Genomic DNA, 18,838 nt, shown 5'->3' on the forward strand with positions numbered 1-18,838 from the left:
TCTCTTCCCTGCTTGGTTCCCGGGGGTCTTTTCAATTTTATCTTGAGAAACACCTGAAAATGGACACTGAAAAAGCAAGAAACTCTACTGGCGTACTAAAAGCCTCTCCCGAGGGTGAAAATGCTACGAGTCGACATTTGAGACCGTCGTGGCTCACTGAGATAATCAGTTTCGTCCTGTGTACAACTAGCCCTTTTGTTGTGATCTACTACTGGATAGCCTATCATTACTTTGACACATCGATAGCTACCGCAGCCAGAGCTGCTTATTCAGAAGGTCCTTTTCAGTTCTTTGCCGCTCGCCTTCCACACTCAAGCACAAATGCCATCTTGGGTTATGCCGCCTGGCTTGCTCTCCAGGCAATCCTGTATATCTACTTGCCTGGGAGCGAAGCCCTTGGTCCCGTGACACCCGCAGGCAGGAGGTTGAAGTATAAACTGAACGGCCTAGCAGCGTGGGGCGCAACTGTTGCTTTATGGGCTGTTGGGGCTGTCTCGGGAATTATTGATCCTGCATGTATTGCTAAGAACTGGGAAGGCCTAGTCTGGATCACCAACGTCTTTTCCGTGGTTGCTGTCGTACTGTTCCACATCAAGGCTCGAATGATGCCAGATAACGAGGCTGAGACGTTCATAACAGGCAAGAATTTACTGATTTACCAATTTCTTCGTGTTTCGCTAATTCAATGCCCTAGGATCGTTTTGGTACGACATCTTTGAGGGTGGTGAGCTTCATCCTCGCATCGGGAAGATGTGGGATTGGAGACAGTTCTTCTGTACGCGTACAGGGGGAATCCTCGCCTGGACGTTGATGTAAGCCCCATTCTCCCCACTTTGCACGAAAGTTATGCATAGCCCAGTTTCTAAACCAAATACTATAGTGATCTATCTTTCGCCGCCTATCAGTATCAATCTCACGGGTACATGACGAATACCATGACGGCGGTAGTCATTATGCGCGCGTTGGTTGTCGTGGATTTCTTCGTCAATGAGTTATGGTATGACAGCCATCACTTACATCCAAACTTAAGAAATCGAAATAACCTAGCTTAACCAGGTTTTTCCACACCCTGGACGGCATGTACGAGTCCTTCGGCTTCTACAACATCTATGGGTTCTCAGCCATGATGCCCGTGCTTTGGTCGTTACAAACACAGTATCTGGTGAAACATCCCGAAGAACTCTCGAATATAGCGCTCATTGGTGTCATACTGCTCTTTGCTGTTGGCTGGTTCATCCGATTCTCTGCGGACTACCAGAAAATGAAGTTTCGTCAAACGGAGGGAGAATGTCGAATTTGGGGCAGGACCGCTGAAAGGATTAGAGCATCACACCAAACTGCAGATGGAAAGATACGTCACTCCTTGCTCCTATGCTCTGGTAGGTCTATTCATTTGATTAAATGGGCTATTACTACGGGTCCGCAATGAAGAAGACTAACAATCTGGCTTTCACAGGATGGTGGGGGCTGGCTCGCCATGCGAATTATACAGGGAGCGTGATGTACACTCTGGCTCTTTGCGCTGCTTGCGGGTATGGTGGAATCTTCCCTTATACTGAGGCAATTATGGCTGGGGGGATGGTGATCCATCGATGTTATCGTGATGAAGTAAAGTGTGCAGCAAAATATGGGAAACACTGGGATGAGTACTGCCGTCAGGTGCGATGGAGGATGATACCCGGTATTTACTAACATTTAAGGAGAAAGACGCTTAAACTTAAAATATGTACTGTAGTATTGCTAGGCTCTCCAGATCCCCAGGGTACTTCCACTATGTATTCCCTTTTTATAGTACAGGTCACCAGCTCCTAGCCTGGCGTAAGAAACCGCCAAAATCTACATAAGACAATCAAACGCCGCAGGATATGATTTCGAGACTTTCAGGAGGTATCATTCTCCATTGACAGACGTCCTAGTCGCGTCCAGCATATCATATACTGACTCATAATGTAACAAATCTAAGGTGCCCAGTATGTGTTGTATATTAAATCACCACCGTAGTGAACCGATCCATCTAAACCAAATAGCTAAAAAAGAAAATAGTAGCATTGTAGTTTGGTATCTATAAAAAGAGCCAGAGAAGGTTAAACACCCCCAATCAATCAAAGAAAAGGATAAGGAGCAAAAGATCAAATCCAATGCAGGACTTCATCTATCTAAGGCGTTTTCCTGACACTATGACAATTTTAGCAAGGAGAATGAAGCGAACAGTCGTGGAAAGAGAGTTCTGATACTTACCATCTGCCAGTAGGTCCCTTTGGTCCGAAGCAATTCTTGATGTGTTCCCTGCTCCACAATTCGGGATCCATGGCCAGCCTCGCTTTCGCCGAAGACAAAGATCATATCAGCTTTCTGGATAGTAGCAAGTCTGTGCGCGACCGCGACAATTGTCATGTTTCTCCTCCCCGCGAGGCGCTCCAGAGCCGCTTGTACTACCTTTTCTGATTGCGAATCTAGACTCGAAGTTGCCTCATCCAATAGAAGCAATGACGGCTTTCGTAGTAGTGCACGCGCAATGCATAGCCGCTGCCTCTGGCCTCCACTAAGAGCGGTCTGTGCTTTGATGCCCAGCTCGGTGGAATAGCCCTCAGGCAGCGACGTAATAAAGTCATGTATCTCAGCATCTTTGCAGGCTTGGATTATCTCATTTTCGGTGAAGTCAGACTTATTCAGTCCAAGGGTGATATTTTCACGAATTGTTCCCTCAAAGAGTCTTGGTTCTTGGGCCACTAGCGATAGCGCTCTGCGATAAGACGTTGTTTCAATGGAGCGGATATTTTGGCCATTCAAGGATATCGTGCCTCGAAAGGGATCATAGAACCGTTCTAGCAGGGATATTACAGTTGTTTTTCCGCAGCCAGAAGGTCCAACGAAGGCAACGAACTGCCCGCTTTCGATACTAACATTAAGTCCAGTAAACAGAGGGGCATCTTGAGATGCATATTTGAAAGCAACGTCAGAGAACTCGATGCTAGCTCCAGATTGTGAAGCAAAATGGGCAAGTTGTTTCTGTCCGATATTGGCCGTGTCCTTCGTGAATGAACTTGGTCGTAGGTTCATCACCCGGTTAGCCGATGCAGTGGCTTGTGCCATATTCGGTCCAAAGCTAAGAAATTGACCAGCTGATTGCCCTCCCTGTATGATGGCCATGTAAATGACAAAGAAAGAGGTTGGCTGGTACTCTCGGGACGCGAGTAGTTGACCACCGTACCTAGTAGAGAGTTTGAGTATTTCATAGGCACATTTTACTCAAGGAATCCTTACCAGAACGTTAGTGCCATCGCACATAGCTCGACACTATCGGAGAAAGCAAATATTAGCGTCGCGTACCATGCTTTCCTGAAAGCTTTGTTTTGTTGCTGTCGCAATAGATTGGCATAGCGGTCAAGGATCGAGTCTTCCATCGTTAATGCCGATACAGTTCGAAAGGCCTCAATGGATTCTGCTGCAAACTGTGAGCTTCCAGAATACACTTTTGCGTTCATGGCCTCGAATTGCATTTCATATCTGATGCGCATAAAGGCAGCTAGAAAGGTACATGGCAGGGCTGCAAATACTGCCACAAGGCTGAGTTTCCAACCGAACGAGAACGCAATCGCAATACAACCAATCATGCTGAATATGGAGATAACCGGGAATATTCCATTCATTCCAACTAAATCTTGAACTTGTTTTGGGTCAGTTGCGAGGCGAGAAATCAAAGACCCAGAAGCATTCTCATTCATATCGTAGAATGGTATAGGCTTTTCTAATATGCTCTGAAAATATTCCTTCCTGCAGGACGAACCAATCCTCTGTGCCCATATTAGCTCTCATAAGACGCGTAAAGATGTATTTCATGGTCATACCACAGAAAGCGAGTTAGTGGAGTATCCTACGATACTATAGCTGAGAGCGACCCCTAGGGCAAGGATGAAGAACATCAAAGCCCAGAAGTTAGCGGCATCAGCAAGCTGTTGACCAGTAAGTTGGAATACGTGGATAAGTTTTGCAAAGAGCCAGCTCTGAAGCGGGAAAGCAGCTTTCAATAGCATTTTGTCAGTTATTGAGTTGTAGTTTGTGGAATCTCCGAACCTTACCTCCTGCACCAACTGCGCCAAATACAGTCGTAAGATAAAAGGGCCAATTTGCACGTTGCTCATATAGAATCCGACCAATGCTACTAAAAAAGCCCCGATTTCTGTCTTTCTTATTTTCCTCCTCCGTCTGTGGTCTGTAGTCGAGAGCAGAATGAGCTAACTGGATCTCTTCTTTCAACTCATGAGCAATTTCACTCTCGTGGGTCTCGTCCTCTGCCAAGAGCTCAAGTTTTTGAGCATGGACGAGGCCATGGTAAACCCCTTTTTCAACTGCTAAAAGCTCTTCGTGTGTTCCTTGCTCGACATTAGCACCGCCCTTCATTACAACGATGTGATCTGCTCGTCGAATGGTCGATAGCCGGTGAGCAATTACGATGGTGGTGCGATTTTTCGAAACTTGATCAAGGGCGGCCTGCACAATCTTCTCGCCACGGACATCGATTGCACTTGTTGCTTCGTCTAAGATCAAAATGGTGGGCTCTTTCACGATGCTTCGAGCAATTGCAAGACGTTGCCTTTGGCCGCCACTCAATTTGGTACCATTCTCGCCCACCATAGTTGAATAGCCCTGTGAAGATTAGATGAAGTGGAACAAAATCAAAAGAAGTCGACATACCTTTGGCAGGCGATCAATAAATTCCGCCGCAAAGGCCTCTCGACAGGCCTTCTCCACCATCTCTCGTTTCACTGCGTCGGTTTCATTTTCCCATTTCGTTCCGATCAGGCCGAATGAGACATTATTGAATATAGTATCGTTGAAAAGGAAGGGCTCCTGCTGAACCAATCCGATCTGCGATCTCCACCATTTTATATCTAGACTATTGATATTGTGTTCGCCCACGAGAATGGTTCCTCGGCTGTGGTCCTCTTCACCCACTCGCAATTGATACCATCGCTCAACAAGAGCCACAATTGTACTCTTACCCGAGCCTGATGGACCAACCAATGCCGTGGTCTTGCCTTTTTCGAATCGAGCATGCAGACCCTTGAGGACTGCGCTATCTGGTCGCGTAGGATATGTAAAATGGACATCTTGGAAAACAATGTCTTCGTGGGCTGAAACATCAGGATCACGGAGGCCCCCAAGCTCAATCCTCTCGGAGTCTATCATTTCGAAAAATGAACTCGCAGCGCTGGCGGCCTTAGAGATGATGATCAGTGGGGTTGCGATATTTCCCAAAATAGTGACTGCAATCATGATAGAAAAAAACACACTATCGAGACAATTAGCCGATACAAACAACCCTTGGGATATAATTATGTCCTTACGTGATGACAGTGTTGATATCATCGATATGGCCTTCCCGGTACAACTTCAGTCCAAACCAGAATGCCAAAGAAAAGCTTGAGTACATTGCGAAGAACATGAGAGCAAATTGGACTCCCATGACAGTGGACATACGTTGTCCACGTCGTTGTGCTTCTTCAATCCAGGCAGCATATTTCTTGCTGAGAGACTCCTCAGCCCCAAGGGAAACAACAGTTCGAATAGAGCCGAATACTTCTGCTGCTACTGACGAATGCTTCTCATCGGCTTTGTCGACTTTCTGTTGAATCTTAGTAATAATGGGAATCGTCACGCTACAGGCAATGAGGATGAATAAGAGGCAAGCGCTAGTAACAAGAGTCAAGGCCCACGAGTACTTGAAGGCGATGATGTATGCTGTCACTAGAAGTGCCAGAGATTGGAACAGAATCGCAAGCTTATCGGTAATACTTTGTTGAATCGAATTGGAGAGCGTCGAGATGGTATTTGTGACCGTGCCCACCGACACTTGATCCAACGTAGTAATTGGTTGGGTAAAAAGTGACTGCATGTATTCCAGTCGCAAGGCAGCTGAGACTCGAAGACCGATGACACGGAAACAGAACTGTGAGTGTTAGGTATAATTTTCTCAACTGGTTAACTTAGTTGCAGCTTGGCATACCATTGAGACATATGTTAAAGCGAACTTGGCGATGAAGAGGTAAACGATATACAAGCTAATATTGGCGTCAGCTGATGAGTAAACAAGACTTATTTTCGATATCCTGGATGTCTTGCCTCAGTTTGCTCACGGATGATTTGAATTGTGCTTCTGTGACCGATGTACCCGGGATAAAATATCCGTTGAACTCACCAACCATCTTACCGAACACGATATTCATAAGGGGCAGTGGCTATTATACAATCATCAGGTTCATAACTTCAATTTCTCCCAGAAAAGCGACATACCACTCCAGATCCGATAGAGCATATCAACGCCATTCCGAGTACGACGCGATCCTTGGCGCTGGTATAGGAGAGGACTCTCTATAGACACGTCAGCAGAAAATAAGGCCTCCTATGAAAAGCTTATCCGCATACAAAGTAGTTGGCTAAAGAGGCGGTTTGTTCAGCCTCTGCAGCATCTTTGCGTCCATCTTTGCCTTCAACTTCACTTCCGGTTCGATCTGAGTTGACGGCGATGCTCTCCGACGTGTCCTCCGCGGGTGGAGGAGTGGCACAGAGCTCTCCGGTTTCATGATGTGGTTTCTCGTTTAAATTCGGTGGCGGAGAACTGTCCGACAAACGGCCCATGGTGATGAATCTGTGTCACAGGCTTTGGCAAATGAAGGAATATCATAATGGTTATTCAGGGAGTGGGTAATTTATAGGTTAAGAAGTATTTCCAGAAGAAGCGGGTCCAAGCGACTTATGACTACGTTCAAATACGAACACGGTCTGGGCAAGAGAGATTAGATCATTCTTCAGGTATTAATCTAGAATAATCTCCATTCAGAGCATTAAAAGTTATTTTGGTCCCTGACCTAGCGCCTACACTTTTTCCACATTTAGAATGAATTAACATGATTTTCCAAGTGGAGGAGGTGGCGTGCAGATGATACGTGGAGCCCTAGGTATATACTTCCGGGAACTCGGGGATTTTTTAAGTCCGGGCGATCGAACAGGCAACGTGACTGACGCTTGGGTGTTGTTCTTTTCCATCCGGGATTTCGGACTTTGCGACACCCCGTTCTCATCCCCCTTACTGTCATCAGTCATTCCAACTCTCCCCGAACAAAAAAAAAAAAAATGAGCTCCCGGAAACCGCCGAAGTACATATCGGTAAGTTAGTAGAAGCCTCACTTTGTTCAGTTCGAATGAAATCCTGATTAGAATTGATCTTAGTGTACTCGCTGCCAATCCAAAAAGGTATTAGTCGGACGAATTCGCCTGTAGAAGAAGGACACCCCCAGAATGACGTCAGGGCTAGATTCGATGCAACAGGGTCCAACCTCAATGTGATAAATGTGAAGCCATCAATGCAGAATGTATCTATGTACCTCGAAAAGCTCGGGCAAAGAAGCAAAGGTATGACATATCCTCCTATGACAGCCCAAACCAGAAAAAAAAAAAAAAAAAAAAAAAAAAAAAAAAAAAAAAAAAAAAAAAAAAAAAAAAAAAAAAAAAAAAAAAAAAGGCGAATTTATTTACATCACTCATAATATAATGTACTAGTTATCCCTCTGAAAAAGACCTTTTACTGGACATACTCAGACGTCTCGAACGTCTAGAGGACCACTGTAAGATCAGTTCAGATAGTGGAGGTCATGGCGGTGCATCTCGCTCAATGTCGACTTCGTCGGATATCACTAGAACGAGACTGGCAAGCATCGATTTGCTACACGGTAGCCAGCCTCAAACCCCAAACACACAACCCGTGATTCACAGCATGTTGAACGGGATAAAAGATGATCAGGCCAGGTTGCTGCTGTCTTCCAATGTGTTTTGTCATTTGCGGAACGTGGAGTCTCGCCTTTTTGAGAACGAAACATGTGTGAAAGCGGTAGCAGCTGCCATGGAAGAAGTTGAACGCCTGGAAAGTACGCGAGAAATCAACGTACTAGATCCTCCTGCCATCTCTAAAGAAATGGCAAAGAGGTGGATAAAATGTGTGTGCTATTCGATCACTTGGACGCAGACATTTCGCTGATCGGACTCGCTAGCATACTACGAAGTCCACCAGTTCGAGGGGTTTCGAGTTCCTCTTGAGAAGAGCTTCGTCATATCTATCCCTGACCTGTTGGAAATACCCCACGTCCACATGGACAGTACATCGAAGATCATTTACTACAACATACTCCTTCAAGGCATCATGTTAGATTCGGAATACCTTCCTGGGAGAGGTAACATCATACAATATCTGTACCAGAGTAGTATGATGTTGGTAGATGACTGGCTATGCCACATCGAAAACACTCTCCCGGACATGTTTGCAGCTATTGTTATGGTGAGTAGATGTATAGAATATCAATTAGATTGAGTCCCAGGCTGACAATTTCCCTTTAGATGTCGATGACGCTCGAGGGTTGTAATAGCGAAATGTCCTGGAAGATTTTCGGCTATGCCTGCAATATTGCTCGGGCTCTGGGATTCTTCTCCGTCGATGAACAAACGCACGGACAAGATTCTCAGTCTGTGTCACATAGTAGCAGTGAAAGTGAGGTGGATAAAAATCGAAAGCGATTCGAATTTTGGCATCTTCTGAGGATGGATTGTCTGTTCCGTCTATCCTTTGGCAAACCGGCCCTCATACCCGGTGGGTCATGGACAGTAAACTTCCCTGATCCCACCATTACCGGTGTTGATGATGCGTCGACGCGCTTTATCCAGATTCATTTCCTAGCATCGATGCGTCTCACATTAACTCTATTGAAATACTTGGACTTGGATGTTGAATTGCATCAAGATACGGGTGTGTATGATCAGGCGCTTGATGGCCTCATTGCAGAAGTTCAAACGATCATGTCAGACTGGAACGCGGTATGTTGTTAATTGACCCCGATCCATGGATAATGAGGGCTTATGATCTAACGTAATGAAGGAGGAACTTGTCATCAGCGCCACCAATCATGTTGACACTTGGTTCAGTGCGGATATCTTATTCAGTAGCTACAAGATGCTCATCGTCTTCACGCAGTCCAAGAGGTGCAACCAGAGCAGTCAATTCCTGCCAAGGCACACTGTAGATGTCGCGAGGAAGTCTTTGAAAATGTTTCAGTCTCTAACGAGTGCGGAACTGCACACGTACTGGGGTATTAGGTATGTACTAATAAAGTGTCTGGTTTTCCCTTGTTGACCACGGCCTTCTCCTCATAGTCTCATACTACTGCACCAATTTATCCCATTCTTTATTCTTTGTACGGACATTATCGGATCTCACAGATACGAAGTCGAGGACGACTTCGTTCTGGTGTCCTGGCTTAACGACTTTGTGGACAAGGCAGCGGAGGAACGACCCGAGCTACGGCCAGTTGCTGCTATAGCAAAGGCAATGACCATAGCTTGCCAACAAATTCAATTCCCCGCTAGATGATTCTGTAGGGCTACTAGATATGCAGATGACTGGGCCTGAGCTCAAGGTCGACTTCGTGTGCCCTTGGTTTTGACCGGAGATTACTTATAGCGGGACTCATTGTGCCCTGTTGTCGTCTTCGGCTAACATCGATGACATCAATCAATAACTTAGTACCGGTTAACCAAAAAGCGCACCTATGGTTGGACTTCCTATATGGACGACATCCTTGCGAGTATCCAAAATGCGTAACAAATTCCACTTGCGATATCCTAGACACAAAGGTCATGGAGGTTAGGCTTAGAACCTCGAACCATGGAGTATGGGCGCATAAGGCCTCTCTTGTCTCATTTAGCACTGGCGGTAATACAGCCTCAATCTACGAAACTTGCTTTGTCTTCAACTTTGGCCGATCTTAGTTGCATTCGTCACGCTCATCGTTTGCCTCCCGAATAAGCATGTTTTTGATACTACCTCCCCGAAAAATTGCACGAACATTCCCCATTATTTTATCAATATGGCTTCTCTGTATTCTATCTAGAGGGAGTTTGTGTCACCCTTTCACTCCTCATTATCACGTTTGAGGACCACGGTACTACACGCCGATCATCGGTGTCACTCCAAGTTCAGAATAGGTAGTTTCTGTCCTAACCAATACGATCAAATATAAAGATAAATAGTAGTGGGTAGGGTTTTCCGAGTGATAAGCATATGTTTCCATGTTTGCATAATATTTCATAAACCATCGAGGTCGATCTACTACCGGACCCATTACTTGAATATATATAACCACCTATGGCCTGTCGGCTGAAGCTTCCATTTTCGAGCTATGTGAAAGATCATAGGCATCGCTCTCTCGGGTTATTATGTTAGTGATATACCATTATGGTCAGTATAAAACAGCTCCTTGAGCAGATCCTGCTATTGTTGAGTTCGCAGCCATGCTCAAACACTCTGCATCTTTCGTCATATTTGAAGAGAGGTAAGGACTTTTTTTCAGTGATAACTTTGGCTAATAAGATAAATTAAAACACAACATTTCAACAAACATCCGATGTGGTGTAATGGCTAACATCGCTGTCTCTCACACAGCAGCTCGGGGTTCGATTCCCCGCATCGGAATTTAATTTTTGTTTTTTTGTCCCGTATCTTCTTCATCTTATCGATAATCCCCCACCCACTTACGACGAACTGTATAATTATGTGAAATGTCTCTTTTTCCTCCTTTTCTTTCCCTTCCTTCACCAACTAGGTCATCAATCTTATATACCTTCTCATGCTTTAATCCATCTCTTGCGTCCCGGGTTAAGCTTAATTCAGGTCAATGTTGCCGCTAAGGCGAGAAGGGGCAGTCACCGATATAATCAATCAGACGCATTCGCTGACTCGCCATTGGAAAACCAAGAAATACCCAGCTAGTAATTAACTTTAGACACGAGTATATCGCCATTGTATTAACAATTTAGAACATTCTCCTACCAAAGGAACCCCCTCTTTGTCCCCATCATGACATCCAACATCGCGTTTTAACCCATGCACAACTTGACGGTTATTGATTACGGTAGTTTGACTCCATTTGCGCAGTAGGCCTCTCAGCCTTTCAATACACAAGACTATAGATGCCCAGCTCTAACGGTGTGGAAGATCAGACGTATCCTTTATCAAATGGCGTCTCTACAATCTCAACTACAAGCCGCACCCGCACAGCGTTTCCAAGAGTGAATTGATCGATGACTAGTTGGGCGATATGACCCCAGAGCAATGAATGTCTTGGTCCAGCCGCATGAATCAGATTGGGCGCCCAGTTGGTATCGATTCCAAAGGTGGAAGTATGATTGGGAATACTTGCGATGCGCATCGCCTTGTTCATCTTTGTGGGACTAAGACTTGGAGTGCGCCCAGTGGAGAACATCCTTGCGACCTATCATGAGCTGGAGAGGGACATCTCATATAAAGCGGCCTCGACCGGGTTGGCTGTTGATTCTGGCCTCAACGCGAAGCAGGTGTATGAGTGGCTGGATTCTGAGCTGGCGGCAGATGTTGTGGACGAAGAAGTCTCCAACAATAAAGTGGAAGAGGGAAATACGGGTGGTCCCTCGTTACGTTATTCAGGATGTACATCGCTTGGCTGGAGTACAAGGTCCCTCTGGGTTTATCGAAGTCTTCGTGAAGGTTAATGAAGACGGATCTTCGGCCTGAAGAAAGGCAGTATTCTTCTATCAGATTCTATACTTTGAGGGAGTGGAGACGTTGTTTGAAGTCTTCTGTCTATACCCTAAGCAGTTCCATTGGGTTTAGGTCCTTCTCTAACACTGCCTCTTAAACTTATTCAGCGTTAATAAATTACTAATTCGTATTATTTTTGCTATCTTGTCTTGAAATATATTTATCCGATAAAGATAGGAATGGAATAAGAATGGCGGAATTCGCTGCGCTGATATTAATAAGCTCCCCCACACTAACGAGTAGTTAACTAATGATAGCTTCAATATGGTTCCATATCTTACCCCACATCTTAAGTTCAGCTGGATTAATAATACCAATCGCTGTGGTCAAACTGCTTCATTGCCTGCTGAACATACAGTAAATCAAAGAGTTTCCCTATTCCATCCTTCATAGCCTCTAAAATCATCCATCATGCCCGCAAAAGTGTTTGTGACCGGAATTACCGGCTATATCGGAGGCGACGCATTCCACCTCATCCAGCAGACCCATCCGGATCTCGAATTCTCAGCCCTGATTCGAACCGAGAACAAAGCTCAGCAAGTACGCGAGAAGTATCCAAAGGTGCGGGTAGTCCTGGGAGATTTGGACGATGCAGACAAAATTGTCAAAGAGGCTGCGTGGGCAGACATTGTGATTCGTTCGTATCAAGAAACCGTATAACTGAGTGCCCCGGATTCTCCAACTGACATTATTCAGATACTGCCGATGCTTCAGATCATGTTGGGGCTGCAAATGCTATCGCGAAGGGCATGATTGAAGGCCATAGCTCCGAGCGACCAGGATATTGGCTACATACCGGTGGTACCGGTATCTTGACCTACTTTGATTCAGAAGTACGCAAGGTCTCTGGCGAGCCTGATGACAAGGTGTTTAACGATTGGGATGGCGTTGACGAGCTGGTTAATCTGCCTGCGGCTGCATTTCATCGGAATGTGGATGAAATTGTATTGGACATTGGTTCCAAGCATTCCGACCGTGTCAAGACGGTCATTGTATGCCCTCCTACTATCTACGGCCGTGGCAGGGGCCCCGTGTCAGACCGTGGTCGACAAGTCTATGAGTTGGCCTCGTTTATCCTGACGCAGAAGTATAGCCCGCAGCTAGGAAGGGGCTTGGCTCGGTGGAACAATGTGCACGTCTACGACCTGAGTAGGCTATATGACGGCCTAGTACGGGCCGCTCTTGATCCTATAAGAAAGGACGATAACGAAATTTGGGGCGCCAAGGGCTACTTCCTCTCCGAGAATGGAGAACATGTTTGGGGGGACCTATCCAGGCTGATCGGTCAGCAAGCTTTCAAACTTGGTTACCTTACGCAAGAACCAGAGCATAAGGAATGGTCGCTTGACGAAGCCCTAAAATCACCCGCAGGCTTCGAGGCTGCTAGCTGGGGCTTCAATTCCAGAGGTTCTGCTCTTCGAGCGAGGAAAGCGTTAGGCTGGAAGCCCCAAGAACAGAGCCTTGAGGCTGAGATCCCTGAAATTATCCGCGCTGAGGCAGCTAGACTAGGCCAGTGAGCCTCGCGTGATCCGTGTCAGCATGAGTTGAGTATCAGGACTATGAATAGGCATTTAATATTGAATGAGATTCCTACATATATAGTTTCCGTGATAGGCATTAGCTCTATCTAACATTGTATCCTTTCATAGTAGCCATGGACCCTTGTGCACGGTCCAAAAGGAAGACAGGGAGAATAGACGCTATTGGTTTTGCGACCTAATACTTCAACAATCTACCTGATTAATCGTATCTCCTACACACCACCGCTCAACGGTACATTTTACAGCGGCCTGGAGATTTTGTAACGTCCTTTCAGCGAACCAAGCAAGATGAGGCGTCAAGACCAAGTTCAGGTTTGCTGCATCCGGGTTCAACAAAGGCGAGTCTCCTCTCCCGATAGGTTCACTAGCATAAACATCAACCGCTGCTCCTGAGATGCTGTCCTCTTTAAGTGCACGGAACAAAGCGCCCTCATCCACGATGCCACCTCGAGCAACGTTAATTAGTACAGCCTGAGCGGGCATCATGCGTAGCTCCTGGATCGAAATCAGGTTAACCGTTTCTGGACTTCGCGGCAAACACAGAATTAATACGGTAGACTTCCTCAATGTATCTTCAAAAGAGATCCGACCTGGTCGCGGAGTAGCCCCCTTACGCTCGGCCACTATCACATTCATCCCAAGCCCGCGAGCCAATACTTCGATGCGCTTCCCTAACGATCCGTATCCGATGATTCCCACAGTCTCATCGCAGCACAGCAATGGTGCCTTTCCATCTGCAGTACGAAGTCGCCTGTGAATTGAGCCATTCATTTTCCACTCCGTGTCATGAGTCATATCCGCAGGCACCGCCGTCGTGATATTATTCAGATTGACCAGTTTTCTCCGAGTAGCGAAATAGAGCCCAATTGCATGTTCGCTGACGCTACCCACATTTGTACTGGGGCAGTAACACACGGTTATCCCTCGAGCTTTGGCAGCAGGCTTCTCAACACAATCTGTTCCACTTGCCATGATCACTATCAGGCGCAGTTTTGGAGTGATTTGGGGACTCAAAGTCCCCGCCGATAGTCGAATTGTCGTGGTTAAGATGATTGTGGCATCCTTAATACGGGAAGTGAGATCTGCTTCATTGGTCCAGCTGTAAACGTCGAGAGAGTATGGTTGGGCTAAATCGAAGCTTGGAATCGGGCAATGAACAGCCTCTATGGCAACTATGTGGTGCTTGGTGTTGTCCCTGGCCATGAAGGGTGACAAGAAAGACAAATGCAAAAGTAAGACAGTTTGAAATATTATCGCGAGATATTAGAGCTAGACACCTTGTCAATTCTGATATGCGTGCGTGGTGTATAGAAAGACATAGGGCGCAGAAATCCGCATGGCCGATTTTAACCGAGGTAGTGACTGACACAGGGCGCGCCATGAGATATGTCACTTTTAGACTTTCGATCTGTGGTATCGCTAGAGAAAGTTGGTCCCTGGGCTATGGAGTCCACTCGGTCCGATCTTTCCAAGCACAATAGGCATGCGAGGGCTCTGCCTTTCTCTTCCCGATGCCGGGACTGCTTAATGCCGGTCATTTGAATCTCCCAGATATCCCCAAGTTCTTAGCTCTCCTCAATGGGAAATATTCTTTCCTTTTTTAGTTATTATTTGGGGTTTTACTAGTACAGAAAATCCGTAACCTCATGACATCTCTAAGCTCTCCAGGAATGAACCTGGCTGAGAAGTGCAAATTGAGTCTCATATATATGCCGCAAAGGGCTCACTTCAAAGCAACAGTTTCAAACGATTCATGAACAACATAAATTTATAGAATTCCTTAGTCTACATATATCTTCCCCTCTGACACAAAAGCTGCCTGACCAGCAAGATCAATCTTTTGTACTGCATCCTTCTCCTCATTCAACGTAACTTCCACAATGATATGACTTTGCCTTCCCATCTCCGAACCCTGGCTAATGAAAAGTCGGTGCCTCCGGCCCTTTTGACTATTAGTTAACGCAATATAAGCGCCCAGGGAGCATCCACCACTTCCACACGCAGGATCTTCCAAGTTAATAGCAATCATGCGCACACGAAGTTCCCAGACGGCTATATTTCCCTCCGGCCGAGTCTCCAGTAGTTGATAATACATAACACCGGTGAAAGATGGCGTCCAACTCTCATCAAGCTCAAGCTCAGGACTTGGTCCCGTGACAAGGCCAGCGAATAGATCCGCCCTCTCAGTTAAATCCACCAGCGCATACGTAACACCCTTGACCATGGATACTACCGGTGATGTATCTCTTACGCCATGCAAATCCGATGCTGCCATCAAGGTCGCCTGGGCCGGGAGGATCCGGCTGAGTGTCGCTTCTTGTTGGTGAATGTGTATGTTATGGGGAACTCCTGCGGAAACGACTTGGCTAGTTGGATCGTAAGATATTGCGACGGGGCCAGCTTTAGTAGTTATCGTCAATTTGGTTGACCCGCTGGCGTCGTTGGCTAATAACTCCCTGAAGAGCAGATGGCCGGTGCCAATGATAGGATGGCCGGCAAATTCCATTTCATTAACAGGAGTGAAAATGTCCGCCCGAGGCCTTCCATCGTGGTCCGAAGGGTGCAAGAAAACCGTTTCGGAGAAGTTGAATTCCTTGGCGATCTGTTGCTTTTGCTGCTGCGACAGTTTGTGATCGCCAGTCTTCACGATCGCGAGTGGGTTTCCCTTGAACCTAAGCAATTGGTTCAGTTACCAGAGGCCGGTAATGAATTCTAATAGGATAGTGATCTGTACCTTTCTGAAGCGAATACATCAAGGGTGACTAGCAGAAAGTTAGTGCGGAAGTTGTTATGATGAGCTGGGGTTTCTACCATATGACGCCTGGTCGCCGGACATTATGAGCTTTTGCACAAAGAACTGGTAACTCGAAGTGGTACAATTGCCGGAGAGCTTTTGATTAAAAGGTCTCGCTCTTTAAGGGTTTTCAGTGTCGTGCATTGTGTATTGGAGGTCATAGTTCTTCATATAAGGAGGGTAAAAATCGGCTAATATCGGGGACCCACCCACGCCCTGTGTAGTTCAAATGAGTCAAGAAACGTACAGAGTAACCATCATATGAGATGCGCAGACCTTCAACAGTCCCGATAAAGTGATTTGGTACAGCAGAGCCAATAACTAGGCAGGCTCCCATGACAGATAAAGCATGAGCGCATACTGATGTTGAAATATAGATCCTCATGTCACTGTAGGAAAGTCGGATAGAAGATATTCAAGAAAGAAGTATCTTTTTTCAAATTTGATGATAATCTCTGTCAAGGGCGGCTTTACAGGTTTTATAGCCAAGGATACATTGACCTGTAAAATCTAGGGAACTTGCTTGCTATACCATACAGACCATGACTTTGCTCTTACAGGATAGGTATCTTTTTCAACAGTCATATGCTGCGTCTAGTCTGCCTATTGTCGGTCAACAGCGCCGATGGTAACAGTTAAGGATGTATGCAACGGCCGATTGCGGTTCAGCAGCAATTATTCTCGCATATGCTGGCCATTGTAGTTACAGCCCAAATAAGTGATTTCAGAGGAGAAATTTGTTTTCCTAGCTTACACAAAGAGAAGGAAATAAGAAGTAAACATAGCAATTGGGGCCATGCATACGCAAAATCTCACTAAATCTTGATTTAGGATAAAATGATCAAAATGACATAGTTATCACGGATCAATTAGGTAATTCCTTCTGCACGGCATACTAGGATGTCTGATGATAGATTTTTTCTTCGTAATCTTCAGGAAAGGGCCATTGGCCATTGGCAGGGACGTCTCCATCATACTTCTATACAGGACTGACCGCATAGGTTGGCGACTCAAAGGTTGCCTTAAATTAATGAGAATATTATCTGAACACTTAGGTTAACAATGTAGCCGCTCGGATTAAAGTTTTAGTAATTTCCGTTTGAACCAACCTGCCATAAGCTCTTTTGAATGTTCATAGGTCTAAATGGAGGTATTTGTTGGATTTGGCTGCCTCAACATTATGCGATAGCATGCTCAGGTTATCAGAATAAATCAAGTTATGGAGTCACTACGTTAGTAGCTATCTCATATTAGCCACCTATCCATCTTACCAGTAACATTTTTACGTTGATATATGATTGACTTGCCTAGGTTGTCAGGGTTGTTACATAAGTTATTTTTTCGGTAGCCGATGCGTGACCAAGGCTGTGTGGTTCTAATACTTTTTTCTCAGCTTATTGGGCACAATACGCTTCCGATCAAGTCCGAAAGCCTGATCAAAGGCATTGTCGTCTCTTTTCATATGCAAGCAAGTTGGAGTGGGGAATTCATGGGATGTTCCTATGCTCTACTGTCTTCCCTGAATATTAATTTACAAGCCGCCGGCGCCTTCTGCCAAACATAAAGTTCGAGTCATAGCGATGTTGTTGTTGTACGTCCGTCACGAGCTACTTGAATTACCTTTTCATCTTGAAGGTTCAGAAGCATTAGACATTGGCTGAGCTCGGCCACTTCGGATAGAAAGGATTCGGTTTATCATGGTGTAGCACTGTTCATTGAGCTGTAATACCTCATTGTGAGCTACATGCACCACCTAGATATCGAATTGCTCAAGCTAAGCGTCCTGGGAGCATATAAACCCTCGAAGGCTTTTCCTTGCCCACCTCTCGTTGCCTTATAGTTTCTCTCTTTTAGTTTAGGTAAAGGAATTCATTTCTATACTGTACTTACACACACTTTCTATATAAAAATGCTTACTTGGCTACTTCTTCTTTTAAACTTTTTTGGCTTTGTACTGGGTGCCCCATGGCACAGAATCCTATCGCACCAGAAGCCACTTGCTTGCCAGGTATGATGTTACTTGCGTGGATATGCTTGTGATCAACGGCCTATCTATACGAAGTTGATCTTTTGTAAAGGGATGACAAAGCATATGACTGATGAAGCATGTAGGATCATTTCTCAGATGACAACTTCCTTGAACCCTTCCATGACAGATGCTACAGCCAACGCTACAATACAGGCACAAGTCGTCGAGGGGAAATGCTAGTGCCCTCTGATTCTTGTACAGTCATAGCTCCATCTACCATTGAAGTCCTCGACTCCCGCATTCCGCACGACCAATTCCCAGGACAACGCTTCGCGGTCAGCCGCGAGGGTGACGACCAGAAAACCAAATCTGTGCTAACATTTCGGCCTTTGACGAACGGCCAAACGACTTGTACTCTCGCGATTGAGATTCCAGCCATGCCAGAAGGCCAGTATGTCCATGGTTCGACGACTATGGAGATTTGGGCTGTCGATCGATCGGAGACGCCAACATGGGATAACCAGCCCCACAAGGATAAGACCGTTGGAAAAGCCATATTTCCCACGTGGGAAGTGCAGCAGGGCTGGCTGCAGCGCCTTATGCCTCTTGACTGTGAAAAACAGATGAGCTACATGGTCGAGCTGAGTTATCCTGAGGGCGATGGGAATGTGCTCTTTCGGAATCAGCTAATGGGGAAACCTGGGGCACCAGCAATTGGCTGGAGAATGCTTCAGGGTGGATGTTAGGTGACGAAATTTGGTTACTCAGCACGTTGGTCGGGTACTGGTGGGTGACGAGACTTTTGATTGTTGGTTGGGTTCTGGAAATCTGCTTTCACTAGTTTTCGGGTGTGGTTTTTCTCTTTGACTTGGTGAGTAATTACAACTGATATGCCCTTGCATGCATAGGAA

General features: G+C 45.8%; 8 protein-coding genes and 1 non-coding gene across 9 annotated transcripts; 6 read left to right on the top strand and 3 right to left on the bottom strand.

Annotated features, from left to right (window-relative positions):
* Positions 1 to 59: 59 nt before the first annotated feature.
* On the top strand, positions 60 to 2,012 carry BDV38DRAFT_293305 (ergosterol biosynthesis ERG4/ERG24 family-domain-containing protein; the record flags this gene model as incomplete). Its single annotated transcript, XM_032062209.1, has 5 exons — positions 60 to 578; positions 721 to 767; positions 881 to 997; positions 1,057 to 1,379; positions 1,457 to 2,012. The coding sequence occupies 5 exons, from the start codon at positions 60 to 62 to the stop codon at positions 1,690 to 1,692; spliced, it is 1,242 nt and encodes a 413-aa protein (XP_031918871.1). The 3' UTR covers positions 1,693 to 2,012.
* On the bottom strand, positions 1,732 to 6,799 carry BDV38DRAFT_234070 (ABC transporter ATP-binding protein). Its single transcript, XM_032053196.1, has 10 exons — positions 6,427 to 6,799; positions 6,295 to 6,372; positions 6,124 to 6,239; positions 6,008 to 6,062; positions 5,349 to 5,950; positions 4,696 to 5,293; positions 4,080 to 4,647; positions 3,849 to 4,021; positions 3,265 to 3,794; positions 1,732 to 3,211 (listed from the first exon to the last, which is right to left on the bottom strand). Exons 1-10 carry the CDS (start codon positions 6,637 to 6,639, stop codon positions 2,176 to 2,178), a joined length of 3,969 nt encoding a protein of 1,322 aa, XP_031918872.1. The 5' UTR covers positions 6,640 to 6,799; the 3' UTR covers positions 1,732 to 2,175.
* A 303-nt stretch (positions 6,800 to 7,102) lies between these two features.
* On the top strand, positions 7,103 to 10,074 carry BDV38DRAFT_234076 (uncharacterized protein). The gene is made up of 8 exons (XM_032053197.1): positions 7,103 to 7,167; positions 7,231 to 7,254; positions 7,316 to 7,413; positions 7,561 to 7,994; positions 8,049 to 8,332; positions 8,392 to 8,865; positions 8,927 to 9,144; positions 9,202 to 10,074. Exons 1-8 carry the CDS (start codon positions 7,135 to 7,137, stop codon positions 9,416 to 9,418), a joined length of 1,782 nt encoding a protein of 593 aa, XP_031918873.1. The 5' UTR covers positions 7,103 to 7,134; the 3' UTR covers positions 9,419 to 10,074.
* A 373-nt stretch (positions 10,075 to 10,447) lies between these two features.
* Positions 10,448 to 10,519, top strand: BDV38DRAFT_t26. The gene has a single exon. It is a non-coding gene; the product is annotated as a tRNA-Glu (tRNA).
* A 728-nt stretch (positions 10,520 to 11,247) lies between these two features.
* On the top strand, positions 11,248 to 11,574 carry BDV38DRAFT_277629 (uncharacterized protein; the record flags this gene model as incomplete). The annotated part of the gene is made up of 1 exon (XM_032058530.1): positions 11,248 to 11,574. The coding sequence occupies one exon, from the start codon at positions 11,248 to 11,250 to the stop codon at positions 11,572 to 11,574; it is 327 nt and encodes a 108-aa protein (XP_031918874.1).
* Positions 11,575 to 12,034: 460 nt separating this feature from the next.
* BDV38DRAFT_277630 (uncharacterized protein) lies at positions 12,035 to 13,140 on the top strand (the record flags this gene model as incomplete). Its single annotated transcript, XM_032058531.1, has 2 exons — positions 12,035 to 12,260; positions 12,320 to 13,140. 2 exons carry the CDS (start codon positions 12,035 to 12,037, stop codon positions 13,138 to 13,140), a joined length of 1,047 nt encoding a protein of 348 aa, XP_031918875.1.
* Positions 13,141 to 13,347: 207 nt separating this feature from the next.
* BDV38DRAFT_267482 (D-isomer specific 2-hydroxyacid dehydrogenase family protein) lies at positions 13,348 to 14,367 on the bottom strand (the record flags this gene model as incomplete). The annotated part of the gene is made up of 1 exon (XM_032056600.1): positions 13,348 to 14,367. The coding sequence occupies one exon, from the start codon at positions 14,365 to 14,367 to the stop codon at positions 13,348 to 13,350; it is 1,020 nt and encodes a 339-aa protein (XP_031918876.1).
* A 577-nt stretch (positions 14,368 to 14,944) lies between these two features.
* Positions 14,945 to 16,000, bottom strand: BDV38DRAFT_277632 (PhzF family phenazine biosynthesis protein; the record flags this gene model as incomplete). The annotated part of the gene is made up of 3 exons (XM_032058532.1): positions 14,945 to 15,836; positions 15,899 to 15,926; positions 15,976 to 16,000. 3 exons carry the CDS (start codon positions 15,998 to 16,000, stop codon positions 14,945 to 14,947), a joined length of 945 nt encoding a protein of 314 aa, XP_031918877.1.
* A 2,160-nt stretch (positions 16,001 to 18,160) lies between these two features.
* BDV38DRAFT_277633 (uncharacterized protein) lies at positions 18,161 to 18,673 on the top strand (the record flags this gene model as incomplete). The annotated part of the gene is made up of 1 exon (XM_032058533.1): positions 18,161 to 18,673. One exon carries the CDS (start codon positions 18,161 to 18,163, stop codon positions 18,671 to 18,673), a length of 513 nt encoding a protein of 170 aa, XP_031918878.1.
* Between the last annotated feature and the right edge of the window lie 165 nt (positions 18,674 to 18,838).

Source organism: Aspergillus pseudotamarii, assembly GCF_009193445.1.
Source record: "Aspergillus pseudotamarii strain CBS 117625 unplaced genomic scaffold BDV38scaffold_3, whole genome shotgun sequence".
In the NCBI taxonomy this organism is placed as follows: domain Eukaryota; kingdom Fungi; phylum Ascomycota; class Eurotiomycetes; order Eurotiales; family Aspergillaceae; genus Aspergillus; species Aspergillus pseudotamarii.

Coding starts and splice junctions, on each gene's coding strand:
- BDV38DRAFT_234070 (XM_032053196.1), bottom strand. CDS start 6,639: ATGGGCCGTTTGTCGGACAGTTCTCCGCCACCGAATTTAAACGAGAAA. Junction 5,951..6,007: donor CTTTAACATATGTCTCAATG/GTATGCCAAGCT, acceptor TAACACTCACAG/TTCTGTTTCCGTGTCATCGG. Junction 5,294..5,348: donor GATATCAACACTGTCATCAC/GTAAGGACATAA, acceptor TTGTCTCGATAG/TGTGTTTTTTTCTATCATGA.
- BDV38DRAFT_234076 (XM_032053197.1), top strand. CDS start 7,135: ATGAGCTCCCGGAAACCGCCGAAGTACATATCG. Junction 7,414..7,560: donor GCTCGGGCAAAGAAGCAAAG/GTATGACATATC, acceptor ATAATGTACTAG/TTATCCCTCTGAAAAAGACC. Junction 8,866..8,926: donor TCATGTCAGACTGGAACGCG/GTATGTTGTTAA, acceptor AACGTAATGAAG/GAGGAACTTGTCATCAGCGC.